Genomic DNA, 16,281 nt, shown 5'->3' with positions numbered 1-16,281 from the left:
TGTATATTCTTGAAGCCTTTATAAAGCATGTATAATAGTTTAATGACCACAACGCTATATCTTTATTCATGATGAATAAAAATTTGTGTGGAATTTGTGTAGAAATTTTAACAAGTGCCATTGTCTATTAGGCCTATGTCTTGCCCTAGAGCTTGTTTTTCACACACCTGAATTTTCAGCATAAGCCCTAGGTGTTCTAATCGCTGCAGATGTTTAACCCGAAGTCCAATATCTGTAAACACCTTTAAGTAATAACAACTGGGGGGAAAAGTAGAATCAAATAGCCTAGCTAGTGGCTACAAATCTGCCGAATGCATGTTCAGAAACAAGGTCAAGAAAAACTCACAACCCTAGTTAAATCATTTTATGTAATATGGGTTAAGTCATTCTTCAAAAGCCTGGTACTTGTCTGAGTATAAAAGATGTTTGCATTGTAAATGAAGACAATCCACCCTGTAGAAATATTTTGTTCTCCCTGTTGTGTCAAAATTCTTTTTCTTTTTCTAAATTGCATTTAAGAAAAGCTTGGAGACTGTACATGCCTATTTTTTTCTAGCATGTCAAATGATTTTGAATCTGTTATTTTCAAGTGCAACTCTTTAACGCTTGTGTTTCCGCACTCTCCACTGTGGAACGAGTTTGAAAAGGAACTAATATATGCAGCGTTCTACTGTCAATTTCATAAACTGTTCATTTCAGTCATTCCGGAATGCTGATGTTCACATCTCTAAGATTCTACAGTGTGCTGCATATTATTGATTGCCATTTACATAGAGATCGGCGTGTTGTTTTCATATTGATGCTAAATAGCCATTCGATAGCACCTTAATTCAAAATGTAAAAAAAAGTACTTTGCATCCATTCCACTCTCCCCTGTTTACTTCCTGTTTCTGTGAAGATGACACCCTGTGAGGACCATTCTTCATAATGAATTTACACAGTCCCTCAACCTCCAAACTCACAACATGCCCCCTTATGGACATGAACCACTTACAGTACATTAAAGTGAATATTCTGAAAAGGCATGGACTAGCCTGGCAAACCAATCAGTGAACAGCTGTGATGTGATTTCAGAACAGCGACATCCATAACTACACCCTCAAACTCCTGTTGCTTCTCTTGAGAAGCGGTAGATCTAATATTGGCACCAGAACACCGAAATTAATCCAACAGTAATCTCCACTGTGACAAAAAAACTTATGTCATTAAGAACTATTTGCCTGACCATTTACCTACTTAAGTAAATAACAACCTGAGCCTGTAACAAGGACTTTTAGTCATTTAACAGCAGTATAAATTTGGTGTCACAGACAACAACAAAAAAAACGAAACACGTACGCACACGCACACTTGCTTCACTTAAGAGAAGCAATGTGCAAATTTTTACCAAGTACCAGAGTGGAGCCAACATGGTTACTGTGGCCAGTACTGAGAACGCCATTTGATACACAGGATTCTTCTGAAGACCAATAAGCTTCTTATTGCACCAATTTGCACTTCAATTGCGCAGTATGAAGTAGTACCGGAGGAGCTCGATTCATAACCAGGAGGCAAAAAGATGAGATCAAAGATGTGGCACGGGTGCTGCACCTCTGGGCGAGGTGCTCGGTACATGAGAAATACCTTCGCAAAAATATTTCTAGGCGGATAAAATATGTAAGAACCTACGTCAGCTGCTCGGCTCGCTGAAGTGAAAGTAAAAGTGATATTATAAATATTCACAAATTGGAAAATATGATTAACAACAGGGTGAATGGACTTTTTATAAGAATAATCGGGTAAACTACATACGTGCAACCTCAGGTTGTATAACGCCACAGCAAAACCTGCTTTGAAGTTAGGCTACTTTAAGTGCATTTTCTGGCTTTAGAGCACAATCCAATTAATGCCTCTGTCATCGTAAAGAGGGAAGTTTTTTTCAGAAACTTCTGCAAGTACCCAAATGATCCTTCCTCGCAAAAAAACGGTGCAAATTGAAATCTGGAACACTCCTAAAAGGGCACTACCTCTTTAAGCAAGCTCGTGTGTTGAGAGGGGAAAGCCCTCAGTCTCACGACACAAACCATACGGGAGCTCCCTCGATTACCATTGGTTAAACCGATGTGGGGATTTTAAATGTTAACTCCGTCTTTCATTCTCAAACTGTCAATCAAAGGAGGCCCGTACTGATTAACGCCCCGTTTAGAAACGCCCCATTTTTAATAAATAGAATAGCTAGCTGCTATAGACCACCTAGCTAATATAGACTAGACTAACTACTTACCACAGCAACAACTTTCACACACATACAAGACTGAAGACAGCAAACAAAAGCAGACCTAACTAACGGGCGTTATTCCACCGTCTGGAAGACAATCACGGCTTAATCTGTCTGCAATCCGCTTCACTCTGTCAACAAAACCCAAACGTTGGCTAATTTGCTAGCTCTAGCTGCTTTCCCAAACAGTTAGCACTACACTAGTCTACGTTAGCTACGCAGCTAATTAAAATGAACCACGATTATACCCAAATAAGTTACCGTCCTTGTTATGTAGCCATCTTACCAACACTAGGACATATAACTATTGGCATCCGCCCCTAGTAGTAGTGTTTAAAGAAGTATCTTCTTTATTTTGGTCATCCACTAATTTTCCTACGTAGGTATGAGCCTAGGAACAGGCAAAATTGTCTAGAAAGTTAGTTATTCAACTAGGTTACTTGGATAGCGAGAAAGACATACATCACCATAAACTAGCCTGCTAGCTATCTACAAGTTCAGTTCGTGTGAAGCACATATTGAACTCTGTCATGAAATAATGTACGTAATAAGGCACGAACTTTGTAAACAAAAATGAGTAAGGGTGGAAGAGAATAACGTTGTCATTGTCTCAACGCAAAGCTATTTCCCATGCTAGCCCTAGCTGTAGCTATCCCCACCCCTCTCATAGACTATATCATGCAGTGTCATGTGTTAGCAGCCATTATTACAGCCAACTTTCATAACCATAACGCTAGTTAGTCAGTTATCCGACCTACTGTTACTGACTGGCTGTCATGTGTGTTAACTTGCTTGTAACAAGCCGTACAACTGGAGAGGGTTTTACTAACATCAGGTAGTAGCTTGACAGTTCTCTACAGTGGGTCGGTAGCGTTATGCGCGAGCAAGTTGGCTAATATGCAATGTAGCGGTTAGCGCTAGCGTTAGCTAGCTAGCATTTAGATTACCAGGGCGTTGGTGCGGTGTTGGTAATGCTGCCTTTCTTCCTCTACGGCGGCATTGACTTTATCCAGTTGTGTCCTGACAGTTTCTCTCTGGTGAAAGTGGAACGCCGGGTGTAAAGAGGCCATTGTAAAAAGCAGCGCCAACTGTTCCAGCGCACCGGACCCTGGCTCCAGTGGAGGCCCGCAACGATGTCCTGACCTCCCTGTTTCATCTCCTTCCTCACTTTGGGAATTCTGGAAGTGCTCAGAGTCCCTATACGGTGAAAGTGGAAAGTCATAGTTTTTGAAGTACAAAGCAGAATCCACATGGCTCAATATTCGAAACAGTATTCCCGCACAATCCCTGTTTTCAGACCCCAAGAGAGACAGACAAACTAGCAGTTTAGATCGAACGACAGGGTCGGTAACGTCCGTCAGAAGGCCTAGATCGGTTGGACTGTTAGCTCTGGTCTCAAAGTCCCGTAGGACGTGGAAATCTTTCCGTGCAAGGTCCTCTAGGCAGGAGCCCAAAAAGCGGAGCTCCAGCGGCTGGCACATATGGAGCAATCCACACATAAACTCTATTCGCTTGGCCGGATTCAAATTCAAGCCAAACCACTCGAAAACAGCCTCTTTATCCAGCTGAGGTAGGGGGTATCCCAGTCCTCTCGTGGAATCCTCAAACCTGTTGGAAATCGAACTGGGAAAACGGAGATTGCAATCCGTTTTTTCCTGTTCCTCCTCGGCCGTATCGTCCCCTCCTTCCTCCGCCGTTCTCATGGGCAGTTTCATCTTAATCATTATCAACTCCGCGCGAATGGCAATGAAGCGAAAATCAAGGATGAAAACGCATCGTTCGTTTGTTTCACACGCTGGTCCGCGACGACGACTTGAACCGAGGGAGAAGTTTTACACAATATCGCGGAAAAATCACAGTGACACACGGTGTTATGGCTGTACCTCGATAGCCTGCTTTTGCTAGTTTACTCGACCACAGTGGAGTCTGGTTCGCTTTCCGAAATCATGTCAATCATTGCTGACTCCTCCTCTATTCGCTTTGATCCACTGGGTCCTAAACCACAACCAAGGTGTCATAAAAAAGAGACGAGGTAAACAAGATTTCCGTCCCACTTTTTGATAAAGGTGTATCTTAATTAATGACGTTACACATTCATTCCTTTACTTAGCATGTGTCGTGACTATCAAAATGCGCAAGGAACACTGTCATTTCTCCACATTTCTACACTAATTTAGCAATACGGTCTGGCGGCCGTACATTCGCAAACCGAGTTATTTATATATTTTTATTTTACCTTTCAAGATGCCTTCAAAGCTATGAATTATTTTTTTCATTTTTATTGAATAGTTGATAAGGGGAATATACTCCTGAACACTGCAAACACGACAATTTCACTTCAAAGTCCCATCGTCAGATGAGAAAATGTGTAAACCACAAGGTGTCTTTACCACATCCATTGACTGAGAGAACGCCAGTCCCGGGTAAAGCTAGGATGCGCTGCCCCCGCGTGGTTTAAAAGCCAACTGCAATGCCAGATTGTCTTACCTGAATTGTAAGGCAAGCCGAGTGAGAATTTATTGCATATGCTTGGTCGTCTATCAAAAACATATCACGAAGGCGAGAACCAATTTTGTTTGAAATAACATATGACATCTTTTCAAATGTTATTATTCTTGTGGTCATAACTCAGAATGTGTTCATTTAAAATATTTCCAACATGAGGTGACTGTTCTGCTGTGTTGTAGGTTAGAGAATCAAATTTGTCCATACAGTTGAACTGAATAGATGACCACAGTTCAGGTAACGGCCGTTTCATTGTTTCACTGCTGTGGGTAAGAGGAGGCTGGGCAATCCCAACAGGAGGCTGGGTGGGAGTATAATATATGGGTTAAGCAAATTTCAACAGGTAAGCTCCTTTTGTAACGGACACTGTGTGATTTCCTTCCCGTTTACATATTGCATTGAGAGAGTGCAATAGTACAGAAACACTGCTAAATGTCATGCATTCTGGCAGCCACGAAACTAATCAGATGGATCAGACGATTGTGGCGCTGTCTACATTTTTCCTTTTTCAACTCGCGCAGTATTGTGACTACGCCCACGCTCACAAGTTTGCTCGCTCAATCGGCGCCTGTTCACCGATAATCTGCGGCGCTGCTCTAAATCACGTCCAGTGAAAAGGGCGTTGTGTTCGTCTGAGTTTCATGCAGCGTTATGTGGTCGTCTATCGGCAACTACATTTGACAGAGAGATAGCCTAGCTAAAATAATAATTTTCAAAAACGTTTACCGAGCCATAGAAAAAAATAAAAAATAAAAATAAATAAATACACTGTCGTATTGTATTTTATATACATATTGTCCTGACTTATTTATTGTTATTTATGTTTTAAATGTATGACCAAATTAATACAAACAGAAGTGGACAATAAAGTGTTAACGTATTTAATCATGTTGGAAATATCATTATTAGAAGCGAACGTGATGATCAGATGGACTGTAAGATCAGCAAGGAGATGTAGACTTCGGAAAACAGAGTCTCAGATTATTCTCTGTACAGTATCCACCACTGACTGGATCAATGACACTCAGAAAAGACTAAACTACTACACAGCTTGAACGCACACACAAGCACGCACACATGCATGGACACACGCGCGCACAGGAATGATGATTTAAGAGCAGGTTGTAATCTTCTGTGTCCAATCGTCTGTGACTCCGGCTTTGGCCACTAGAGAGTGCTATTTTGTCACATTACATTGCATCTACTCTGTTTTAGGCAGGGGATAGATTTTCATTTAAATGAATCAAATGCAGCCCATGCTTTCAGTCATCAGCATATGCAGTACTCTAACAGTGCATTTTAATGACTAGATCTACATACAATAATTATGTCATTACTTTTGCAGTTTCCATTATCAATATTATGTTTATCTAACTTCCACAAAACTTCCATTAAAGTGTACAAAGATTATTTATTTAAAACATCTTGCTGTGAGGACAGTTAGCCATTGCGTGTTTAATCCATTAGGTAAGTGTTTTTACACGTTGAGTCGAAGGATTTTGCTAGAAACAAAACCGTCATTGGCCTGGCCCAGCAGAAACCATGCTTGTAAAACTTGATTTAGGGAGACTGCTGAAACGGCACAGAACAGCAGTTACAAGTGTTTGCCACTAGATGGCATGTGTTATAGCAAGAGAAGAGGACTTTGGATAATACATTCTTTTTTTGTTGTTGCGTGAAACCGTCTGACTGGAAAACTGAATTACCTGTCAACTGAATTAATCTTTCGCTTTGTGACAAAGCGAGAAATGAATAGACAGATAACAGATCTGAAGCCTAATTGAAGCGAATTCTGTCATCTGAGACTGATATTACCGAGGAAGAAAGCAAGATCTCGTCTAACATACTGCAGATTATTGAGGATACTTGTGTCCTGGCGATCATTCAATTTACCGCACTGTCAGATCTCTGTTTCTGAGGTACAGGAATCAATAGCAATTAAAATTCACAGCCCCGGGGAGCGAAATATTTCATATTTCAGAGACAAGGAGGACATATCCAATATCCTTGGGGGAAGTTGTCCTTGCATGCAGGAAATACATATGTCTTGAAAGGAAAGAACGCCCCAACATGACAGGCTAGCCAAAATGTAAATGGCCTCAAGCAAAAGGAAGCCGTAGCCACAGTGCAAATACCTTTATGGATATTCCTGTCCCTGTATTGAATTTGAGGAAACGTCAGAATGTTAATATATCCCTCATGTTTCTTTGATGGTATTTTTGGGGCAAACAAATATAGTTAATCATTTTACATATTTTGGACAATGTTTTAATTTTCTTATGAAAGGTAACATTGACCATTTTTAGTTTATAAGTATTTAAATTAGGAAAAAAGTTTTCTTCAATTTTACCCAAATTGGGAGTCTCTCTCTCTCTCTCTCTCTCTCTCTCTCTCTCTCTCTCTCACACACACACACACACACACACACACACACGCACGCACACTCATAAAAAATGGGAAGGGCTCATGTTGTGTCAAAGTTATGTTTGACACAACATGAACAGTTCACCAACATGTCTCACTGCTCTACAGCATTTTGGAAAGGCGCCCAACCGTAACTATGCAGTAATTACAAAGACGCGAAGTCACATGGCAATTAGGGAGATCAAAAGTGTGCTGGATATTTTCAGAGATGCGACATGGAAATCGTCGTTCTTGTCGCAGAAACCTGGAAAACGAACTGTCCGCAGAACACTTTTACTACACGTGACAGCAATTCCAGCGTTTGGCGTTCAAGTGCTCGGAAAAGGCATGCCCCCATTTGATTTAATTTTCTAATCTGGTACCTTATTCCTAGAAGGAGATGGGCTTATATTTCTTGTGGTTACCTTTGATCGAAAATAGTCGCGAGCTAATTTGGGGGTTGTTTGAGCTGTGGATGTGTGCGTGGGTGTGGAGGCCCTAAGAGTTCTGGGAGGCTCACATGCTGTGGTATGGCTCTGACATTCGGAGTCCCGTTAAGTAAAGCTTACCGAAAACCACAAAGGGATCTCAGCCCAGCCCGTGTGTGAAATTTACGTCGCCATTAGTTTTCCCTCTCTGATAATTTAGCAAAGCACATGTCATCTCTCTCCTTATTAACAACTTTTCCTTTAGCAAAGAATCACTGAGTTAAGAGTCAAAATGAACTATAAATGTGAAATAACCTCTGTATAGTCTGTCTCCCCATTACAAACATAATAATGTTCAATTTTATATCATATTTGACTCACATAGGCATACAGTGGTATATGAGATTGTAAAATTAGAGACGTCAAGCACATTATTCTGTCACTATTATTTTACTGACCTTGCTACAGGGAAAAGGACTGCCCACATTTTCTTCATGAATCACATTGTCTGTAATCATATAAAATATATATAAAATAATTTAAAACAGCCTTTAAACAGCCTATATGATGGCAGCACTTTAATTCACCATTCACCTTGAAGTCTTAAAGGAATTCAGAACACAGAACACATTTTCTTGGGAGCGTGCTTGAAAACACAATAAATGTGTGTGCATGCAACAAGTTATTGAGCAAGCAAATTATTTTATTTTATTTATTTTTTAAATAACAAGCCAGAGTCTAAAATGAAGTTATTATACAAAACTATTACATTTTCAAAATCTGTGAGTGTCCCTGAAGTAGAGATAGTAGTTTGCAAATGAAAGGTAGAACAATTATGCAGAGAAAACAGTAACAATCCCCGAGGGTGACTTTCTACACAGGTGTAAAGCATAGGCACTTAGGCCCCTCCCCTTTCACCCACGGCCAATGAGAGTAACTCAGTCCCTCTAGTAGAAGCTATAAAAAGGCTGCAACAGGCTACTCCTGTTTGGCAGTAATGATGATTTGGCCTTCCTTCTAGTGGCAACTGCATAATCCATCCCAAATGTGAGCACCTGCATATTTGATTGTATATCTATAAGTTTAATTTTTTGCTTAATTTTTTCTGGCCCTGTGAGATTTTGGAAATCAGCAGAAGGTGAGTTGAAATAATTTTAATAGATTAAAAAAAATGTGTGTGTGTTTTTGTGAAATCAGCATTTATTTCTGACTTCAAAACCTTTTACATTGAAGAATTTGTTAATGTGTTTTCAGTTGTCAATGGTTGTATATTTAGTGCAATGAAAAATCTAAAAACATTGAAAAAGCTGTATCACTTTTTCATGCAAGCTTCATAGTGTAGAGTGTCATTACTGGTATGACCAAAGTGAATGGGAATATGATCATTTCTGTCTGGAGCAAGATAACAAGAAAAAGGTTGGATTTCCTCCCTCTTAGAAATAACATATCACACCTGGCCTGAATAGGCATTTTAATTACATTGATTATTCAATTTGATTCCATTTATTTGATTGATTCTTTGATTTGATTCCACTTGTTATGCTGCACATACAAAAATGTGATACTATTATTTCTGTCAATATTTGCTCTTAAGAGCATTATCACATTTTTTCTTTTAAGGCTTTAATTTTATAATGCATTATGTGCGTCTTCATGTGGCGTGAATCAGTAAAGAGCTGTTAGCCAGAAGAAGAGCGCCTGATATTACCAAATGTTTTGAAGTCTGTTTTTCCAAATACTGTCATGAACTCATTTACTTTTACACATTACCTGAGTAAACCTAGCCCTCTGAGGACCATTATGGGTTTTATTTATATGTTGGTGTAGTCAGCTCCTCCTAGGCAAAACATATATATATATATATATGAGATGAATATAAATTAATGTACAGTGGGAACTGTCAGCAAATATCACAGGAAATTGGTGGCAAGGAATGAAATGCTGCTTTATTATAATTGAATGTAGACAGTGGTCAGCACACTCTGTCAATGTGTTCCTTGTGAAGAGATCTCACCTGTAAATAAGGTAAATATTTGCCGTTCTTGCCCACCGTGACCAGACTCGAAGCAGGGGAACCTCTCCAGGCACCAGTCTATGCCTATACAAAATAAATGTGTGACGTTGAGAGTTCGGTCCTTAAAAAGCCGTTTGGATCGATGACACGCATGAATTCACGTGCAAGTTTTGTTAGCAAAGAGCTGCTTTCGATGGTTGAAGTGGCCAGGTGATAAAAGTGCACACTGAGCCGCTTTCCCTGTTTGCATTCGCCCCACGAATTTGTCTCTGGTTCTCCGCTTACCTCCACATTTCATTCAGTCGTCAAAACGCGGTTTCCCCACCGGGCGGGAAGCACACATTATATTTAACTCAAAAGCTGGAAAAACAGAGGCAGCACCACCACGTCTAATGGTACAGCTCCAAAATTAGGTCTCACCGATGCCATTTAGAATTTTGATGAGGCGGAAATAAGAGATTGTCCCACATAGAAGTTTGTTTTCTTACATGACAAGTTTATGTCACTAGTTTTTTTTTTTCACTCTCAGATGTGTGAATTAAAAGCAACCAATCAAACTAAACTTAATATTTAGTTTAATGCCAGCCTCTTTGAACAAAATGCGTACACAGCAAGGGGACTGTGCTATAGCTCAATTACTGGTGACTTTCCACCGACAAAAATAGAGCCCTTTACTGTTCAAAAATACAGTTCTGCTAATCCTGTTTGAATTGGCACCAGTTTGTGGCGTTGCCTTTGAATGATACGGGCTCGGTCTGAAATCTGTTTCTGTTTCAGCGGCTGAACATTTAGCTGAGAAGCTGTAATAATCTGAAATGTTGCTTCTGAAATGACTTCCTTGCGTGTCATTTAAGGCGCCTTGGATTTGGACTCTGGATGTGACACTATGAAGACGTGCAGGCTGGGATTGTTACCGATGCTCCTGATGCTGCCCTACATGCAGGGGCATGAGGAGGACATCCGAGCTGGTATGGACCTGTTCAGCGTGAACACACTCCTTTTCTTACAATTGTCCAGTCAAGTTGAAAATACATGTAGATATCAAGAATGTGAAGAATTATGTAGAGCTGAATAGAACTTAATTAATCTTTATAGAAATGCTAATTGAACAATTTAATTGAAATATTGATTTACATTGTTCACTGAACTTTTTATTGAATGAATAGCTCAAATTCTATCGTTCTGACAGAAACTATTCTCACTAATGCATGTCTTTAAGGGACACTGATACAAGTCAAATGATGTAAAAACACAGATCAGCATTTAGTAAACTGATTTTGCGAACTTCTGCTTATAATTATTTAATTAACACAATCATGTTTTTGATCTGACATTTGTATAAGCACTAGCTACTGCCGCAGACTGCAAGTGCATCCTGAAGATTTTACTGAGCTCAAGTACAGGAGTGAGCCAGTGTAGTTTATAGAGCTGTCAGAAAACTAAACTAAATGGTTGGAGCAACTCCAGTTGGACTGGAATTGTGCACCCCTGACATAAGTAAATAAAAAGTGAAGGTGAAATAGTGTGTGGATGTACAGCAGATAGCACTAGAGTACCCCATTCCACCTGTGGATGTACAGCAGATAGGACTAGAGTATCACATTCCACCTGTGGATGTACAGCAGATAGCACTAGAGTATCCCATTTCACCTGTGGACGTACAGCAGATAGGACTAGAGTATCCCATTCCACCTGTGGATGTAGAGCAGAAGATAGCACTAGAGTATCCCATTCCACCTGTGGATGTACAGCAGATAGGACTAGAGTATCCCATTCCACCTGTGGATGTACAGAAGATAACACTAGAGTATCCTGTTCCACCTGTGGATATACAGCAGATAGTGCTAAAGTATCCTATTCCACCTGTGGATGTACAGCAGATGGCACTAGAGTATCCCATTCCACCTGACAGGTTGCAGCACGGCCGCCAACGACCTGGTGTTCATCATCGACGGCTCCTCCAGCGTGGGCGTGCCCAACTTCAACACCGCCAAGCGCTGGCTGATCAACATCACCAGCGGCTTCGACGTGGACTCGCGGCACACGCAGGTGGGCGTGGTCCAGTACAGCGACACCCCGCGGCTGGAGGTGCCGCTGGGCGAGCACCAGAGCGTGGCGGAGCTGGTGGCCGCCATCGACGCCATCGGCTACCTGGGCGGCAGCACGCAAACGGGCCGCGCCATCAAGTTCGCCGTCCACCACGTCTTCCCGACGGCGTCCGCCAAGCGCGCCCGCGCCGCCAAGAACCGCATCGCCGTGGTGCTGACGGACGGCCGCTCCCAGGACGACGTGGTGGACGCCGCCGTGGAGGCCCAGGCCCAGAACGTCGTCCTGTTCGCCGTGGGCGTCGGCAACGAGGTCACCACCTCAGAGCTGGTTTCCATGGCGACCAGGCCGTCCTCGACCTACGTGCTGCACGCGGAGGACTACACCACCATCGGCCGCATCGGAGACGCCATGGCGCAGAAGCTGTGCGAGGGTGTGTGTGTGTGTGTGTGGGGGGGGTGGGGGGGGCAGGCGTGGGGGGGGGCACCTGATGGTGTGTTCCTAAATGAGATCTAAAACAAGGAATGCATTTTAAAGTAGCCCGTACAAGGGAAATTGACTTTGCGTGTCCTTAGTTCCCCTGGCATTCATTTCTGATTTCTTCAAATCTTGACATCACTTTCAATTTCCAGTTTGCGGTAACACTGTACTTCAACTATATGCCAGAAAGCCTTCATAAATACTTCCATAATCATGACATTACACCTGCCATTACCACTCACATCAGTGTATTACAGCTGGGTGACAAGCATCATATCACTGTCATAAGGTATGCAATGAGTTTTTGAAAGCCGATTTAAAAATGCTTGTTACAATGTTACAAAGTGATCACATTATATCTGAGTAATAGCATTTATCACCGGCTGCAATGCGCTGTAATGACCAGTTATAACAGGTGTAATGTTGGCTTTATGGCATATCATTCAAGTAAAGTGTTACCCAATTAACGGTATCAGTGGTAACTAACCCTGTTTCTGGAGATCCACTGTCCTGTAGGTTTTCATTTCAACCCTAATTTTGCACACCTAACTCTACTAATTGGCAGCTCAACAAGACCGCTAGCTGTTGAATGAGGGGTGCTTTTTTAGGGTTGGAGTGAAAACCTACAGTACGGTAGATCTCCAGGAACAGGGCTGGCTACCACTGAGCTCTTTGATATCAATTGATACTCACAAGGTAAGGCAATTATATTTGCTTCTAAGAGCAGCCCAAAGTACCGCCTTTTTACACAGACTGCTGAAGAGCCCCTAGAGTACAGCACAGCCGTGTAGTCGGCCTAATGGCAAACAGCCTGTGTGTACCCTTTCCGGAGGATGTGCTAATGAAGGACTAGCAGAGCCCAACTTCAACCCCACCACATCTGAACCACACCCCAGAGAGAGAGAGAGAGAGAGAGAGAGAGAGAGAGAGGGGGAGTAAAAGAAAAACCACAAGGACTTCCCGCCATGCCCCAGACATGTGGAGATGGCGAGAAGCAAGCCTCGGACGTGCTCTCACGCATCCCATGCGAGAAGCAGATGTGGCCCACAGCGCAACCGAGGATGCTGTTGAGCAGAGTGCCCGTTTGACAGCTTTGCACTGGCGACTGATTAACGGGAAACCGCTTCCAGGGTGCCGTAATTTATAGCTTTTTGTGAATGCGCAATGAGTCATGTGACTCGCTGAGAGCCAATCCAATTTGCTCTGGTTGTTTTCACTTGTTTCAGCACTCTGAACCAAAAGGTTAACACTGGACGCTGAGCACTTTGGCGCAGTCAAGAGAAATGATCCTGTTTTCTCCAACAGGATGCAGGCGAATAGTGATCCTGATGGGATAGGGTGGGGAAAACAGAAAGACAGAAAGAAAAAAGGATTCAGGAAGCGAATACGAGAGCGTGGCTAAGAGGGCCTAGCCGTGAAGTAACGCCCTCTTTCCCTCTAGAGTCGGTTTGCCCCATGCGGATCCCTGTGGGCTCGCGGGAAGAGAAGGGATTCGACCTGATCCTGGCCACGGGGATTCCCGAAATTGCCCAGAAGGTCCGGGGCTCTCTCCTGTCAGAGGCGGCGTACCTCTTGAGTCTCGGGATGGACGTCACCATGGACACCAGGTGTGTGACATCACAATGCGCTATACCTCTCAAGTGTGTGCCTATTTAACCCTTTTTTAAGCTATAAGATCACAAATATGTTATTAGAATTTTGTTTCAGCTGAAACCGAATATTCTGATGCTGATGTCACAATCGCTGCTGGTGATTGACAGCAACAGAGTTCTAGAACACTGACTTAGAATTTGTAAAAAAAAAAAAAAACATTCCAAAAAAACCTGCTCTTCAAAGGGTCTTGGTCTTAATATCAAGAGCCATATATTCTACTATGCTGAAACATACGCTGCAAGGGACATTCAATAAAGATAAAATGTGATATATTTAGAAAATATTTTCGCTGCATCTTTTTGTTGTCATCCAAAACACTTTTTATGTAAAAAAAAAAAGAATTCTTAAACTTTTTTTCTGCTGAGTATCAGGAGGATATGACAAGGATTATAATTATTAAGGCATAATTAATAATAATCTGCTGACACATCCACCCTGTAAGTGGTCTCTTTTCCCTCCTGTCTTTTCTCTGCGCAGGCTGATCTTCCCCGAGGGTCTTCCTCCGTCCTACGTGTTCGTGGCGACCGTGCGGCTGAGAGCGCCGACCAATCAGGAGAGCTTTCACCTCCTCAGGGTCCAGAGCAAGAGCGGGTTCACACAAGCTGCCGTGACCCTGAACGGAGTGGACAAGTCCGTCACGTTCATGACCACCAGCGTCTACGAGGAGGAGCAGTTCGTCATCTTCAACGACCGTGGAATAAAGGTCTGTAAAAATATAGAATTTACATTCGGCCACGTGCCTTCCTCATTCAGGATGAACACATCATGAAAGCTTTGGTGGGTGGCGGGAAAGGGCGAGCGTTGTTGGGCTGAATGGCCTGTTCTCGATGTCATGTCATGTCATGTTATGTTGTTAGGCACAGTTTATCAGGACATGCAAAAGCAATCGCAACAATACACTTGTTGGTCCTTTTACATGAAGCTGCATGCATGAATTTACTAATTTGCTTCAATTTTCACCAAAAAGTTTATATAAAATAAATTAAAACATAATACATCTAATGCCTATGCAATGTCCCTGAGCAATTGTGATTAACTGCATTCACATCTGTCCTGTATGCTTGAATGATGGCTCACATCGCATGATGAATCACGTAGTATTCAGGAGGGATGTGTCGGCAAATGCCTATGTGTGATGCTGAGGGTACCGTATGAATGAGCGTCCCACTTTGATGATGTCACAGAGGCTCTTTGACGAGAACTGGCACCAGCTGAAGCTATTGGTCAAGCCCAGACGCATCATCTGCTTCCTGGACGACGTGCAAATCGAGGAGCAGCTCTTGGAGCAGACCGTCCCCATCTACATCAACGGCCGTACGCAGGTCGCCAAGGAAACCAGGGCGGAGACAACAGTCCCTGTGAGTAGACTGGGGCGTAGGGTGTTCTGCATGTTGCAGTTTATCCAAATTAGACCAGCAGTGCCCAGTAGTAGTGTTATAGGTCCTGGACTCATAACCAGAAGGTTGCAGGTTCAAGGCCTGGAATGGGACGCCGCGGCTACATCCTTAATCATACAGCTGTATAAATTGATAGCCAGCCTTGTCATCCTGCTGGTAATAATAATATATATATATGTTTTTGTTTTTTTAACAACAATTTTAGATTGAGATTCAGAAACTGAGGCTATACTGTGACCCCCAGCAGAGTGAGAGAGAGACAGCGTGTGAAATCTATTCAGTGGTAAGTGTTCAGTATGAATCCAACACCACCACAGACAGGCGTGTCATATGGTGTGTCATGGTGATGTCTTCTGCTGCCTCATTGGTAAGACAAACATGCCATATGCCTATTTTTAGTAAATGGTACCGGCATTTGCACTGCAAAAAAAAGTGTTTTAGTCTTGTAATGAGACTTAAAATTATTTTATTCTTCTCAAGTAGTAATTATTAGCTTGTTTTAAGTTAATACTCGCCTGACGAGCACTTTCCCCACCGGCAAATCCTGAAATTAGTAAAACTATCTGACCTCACTGGCAATCTTTTTGTTTTATTTAGAAACAAGTAAAAGAAATAAGATTTTTGTAAAACTAAAATACTTGTTAAGATTGGCTCATTTTTTGGTTTTTGCAGTGTGAGTGATTCTTTATACTTGTATGCATGTTTTGTACTGCTTCTGAAGGAGTTCTGTAGTTTTTGATGATTGATCGTTCATAGAAATTTTTACCAAATATTAAAGTGTTTGTTTTGTTTTTTTTTTTCTTCCCCCTCTCTTGTGAACAGAATGATGACAGGGTAAGCTGATTTAACATTCTCCTCACGTTGCATTGCATGATGGGAGTTCTCCCTGAGTTTGACGGTCGTGTCTCTCCTGCAGTGTTCTGACCGCTTCCTGAAAACGGGAGATTGCCACTGTCCAATCGGGAGCCCCGGACCTCCCGGTCTCCCTGGACCAATGGTAAGCCATGGCCCCACCCACTTCTGTGCACCGCCATTTTGCGCAGCGATTACATGTCTACTCATATAGAATGCATTGGGCCGTGTAGTGGCAAAGCTGTC

At 42.3% G+C, this 16,281-nt stretch overlaps 2 protein-coding genes across 2 annotated transcripts in view; one reads left to right on the top strand and one right to left on the bottom strand.

Moving 5' to 3' along the window:
* The window catches only part of zcchc2 (zinc finger, CCHC domain containing 2), a 49,892-nt gene extending 45,637 nt beyond the window's left edge, over positions 1-4,255 (bottom strand). The window contains exon 1 of the mRNA XM_035429323.1: positions 3,205-4,255. Within this exon, the coding sequence (XP_035285214.1) occupies positions 3,205-3,981 (777 nt within the window). The 5' untranslated portion in view covers positions 3,982-4,255. The remainder of the gene's footprint in view (positions 1-3,204) is intronic.
* Positions 4,256-10,476: 6,221 nt separating this feature from the next.
* si:ch211-106n13.3 (vWFA and Collagen domain-containing protein) overlaps positions 10,477-16,281 on the top strand; it is a 42,234-nt gene continuing 36,429 nt past the window's right edge. Inside the window, exons 1-8 of the mRNA XM_035429322.1 lie at positions 10,477-10,575; positions 11,520-12,086; positions 13,575-13,740; positions 14,264-14,489; positions 14,971-15,144; positions 15,389-15,466; positions 16,006-16,017; positions 16,100-16,180. Of these exons, the coding sequence (XP_035285213.1) occupies positions 10,494-10,575; positions 11,520-12,086; positions 13,575-13,740; positions 14,264-14,489; positions 14,971-15,144; positions 15,389-15,466; positions 16,006-16,017; positions 16,100-16,180 (1,386 nt within the window). The 5' untranslated portion in view covers positions 10,477-10,493. The remainder of the gene's footprint in view (positions 10,576-11,519; positions 12,087-13,574; positions 13,741-14,263; positions 14,490-14,970; positions 15,145-15,388; positions 15,467-16,005; positions 16,018-16,099; positions 16,181-16,281) is intronic.

The sequence above is a fragment of the Anguilla anguilla genome, chromosome 8, assembly GCF_013347855.1.
Source record: "Anguilla anguilla isolate fAngAng1 chromosome 8, fAngAng1.pri, whole genome shotgun sequence".
Classification (NCBI taxonomy): domain Eukaryota; kingdom Metazoa; phylum Chordata; class Actinopteri; order Anguilliformes; family Anguillidae; genus Anguilla; species Anguilla anguilla.
The sequence above is the reverse complement of the archived record's forward strand: the minus strand, read 5'-3'. Positions and strand labels throughout refer to the sequence as shown.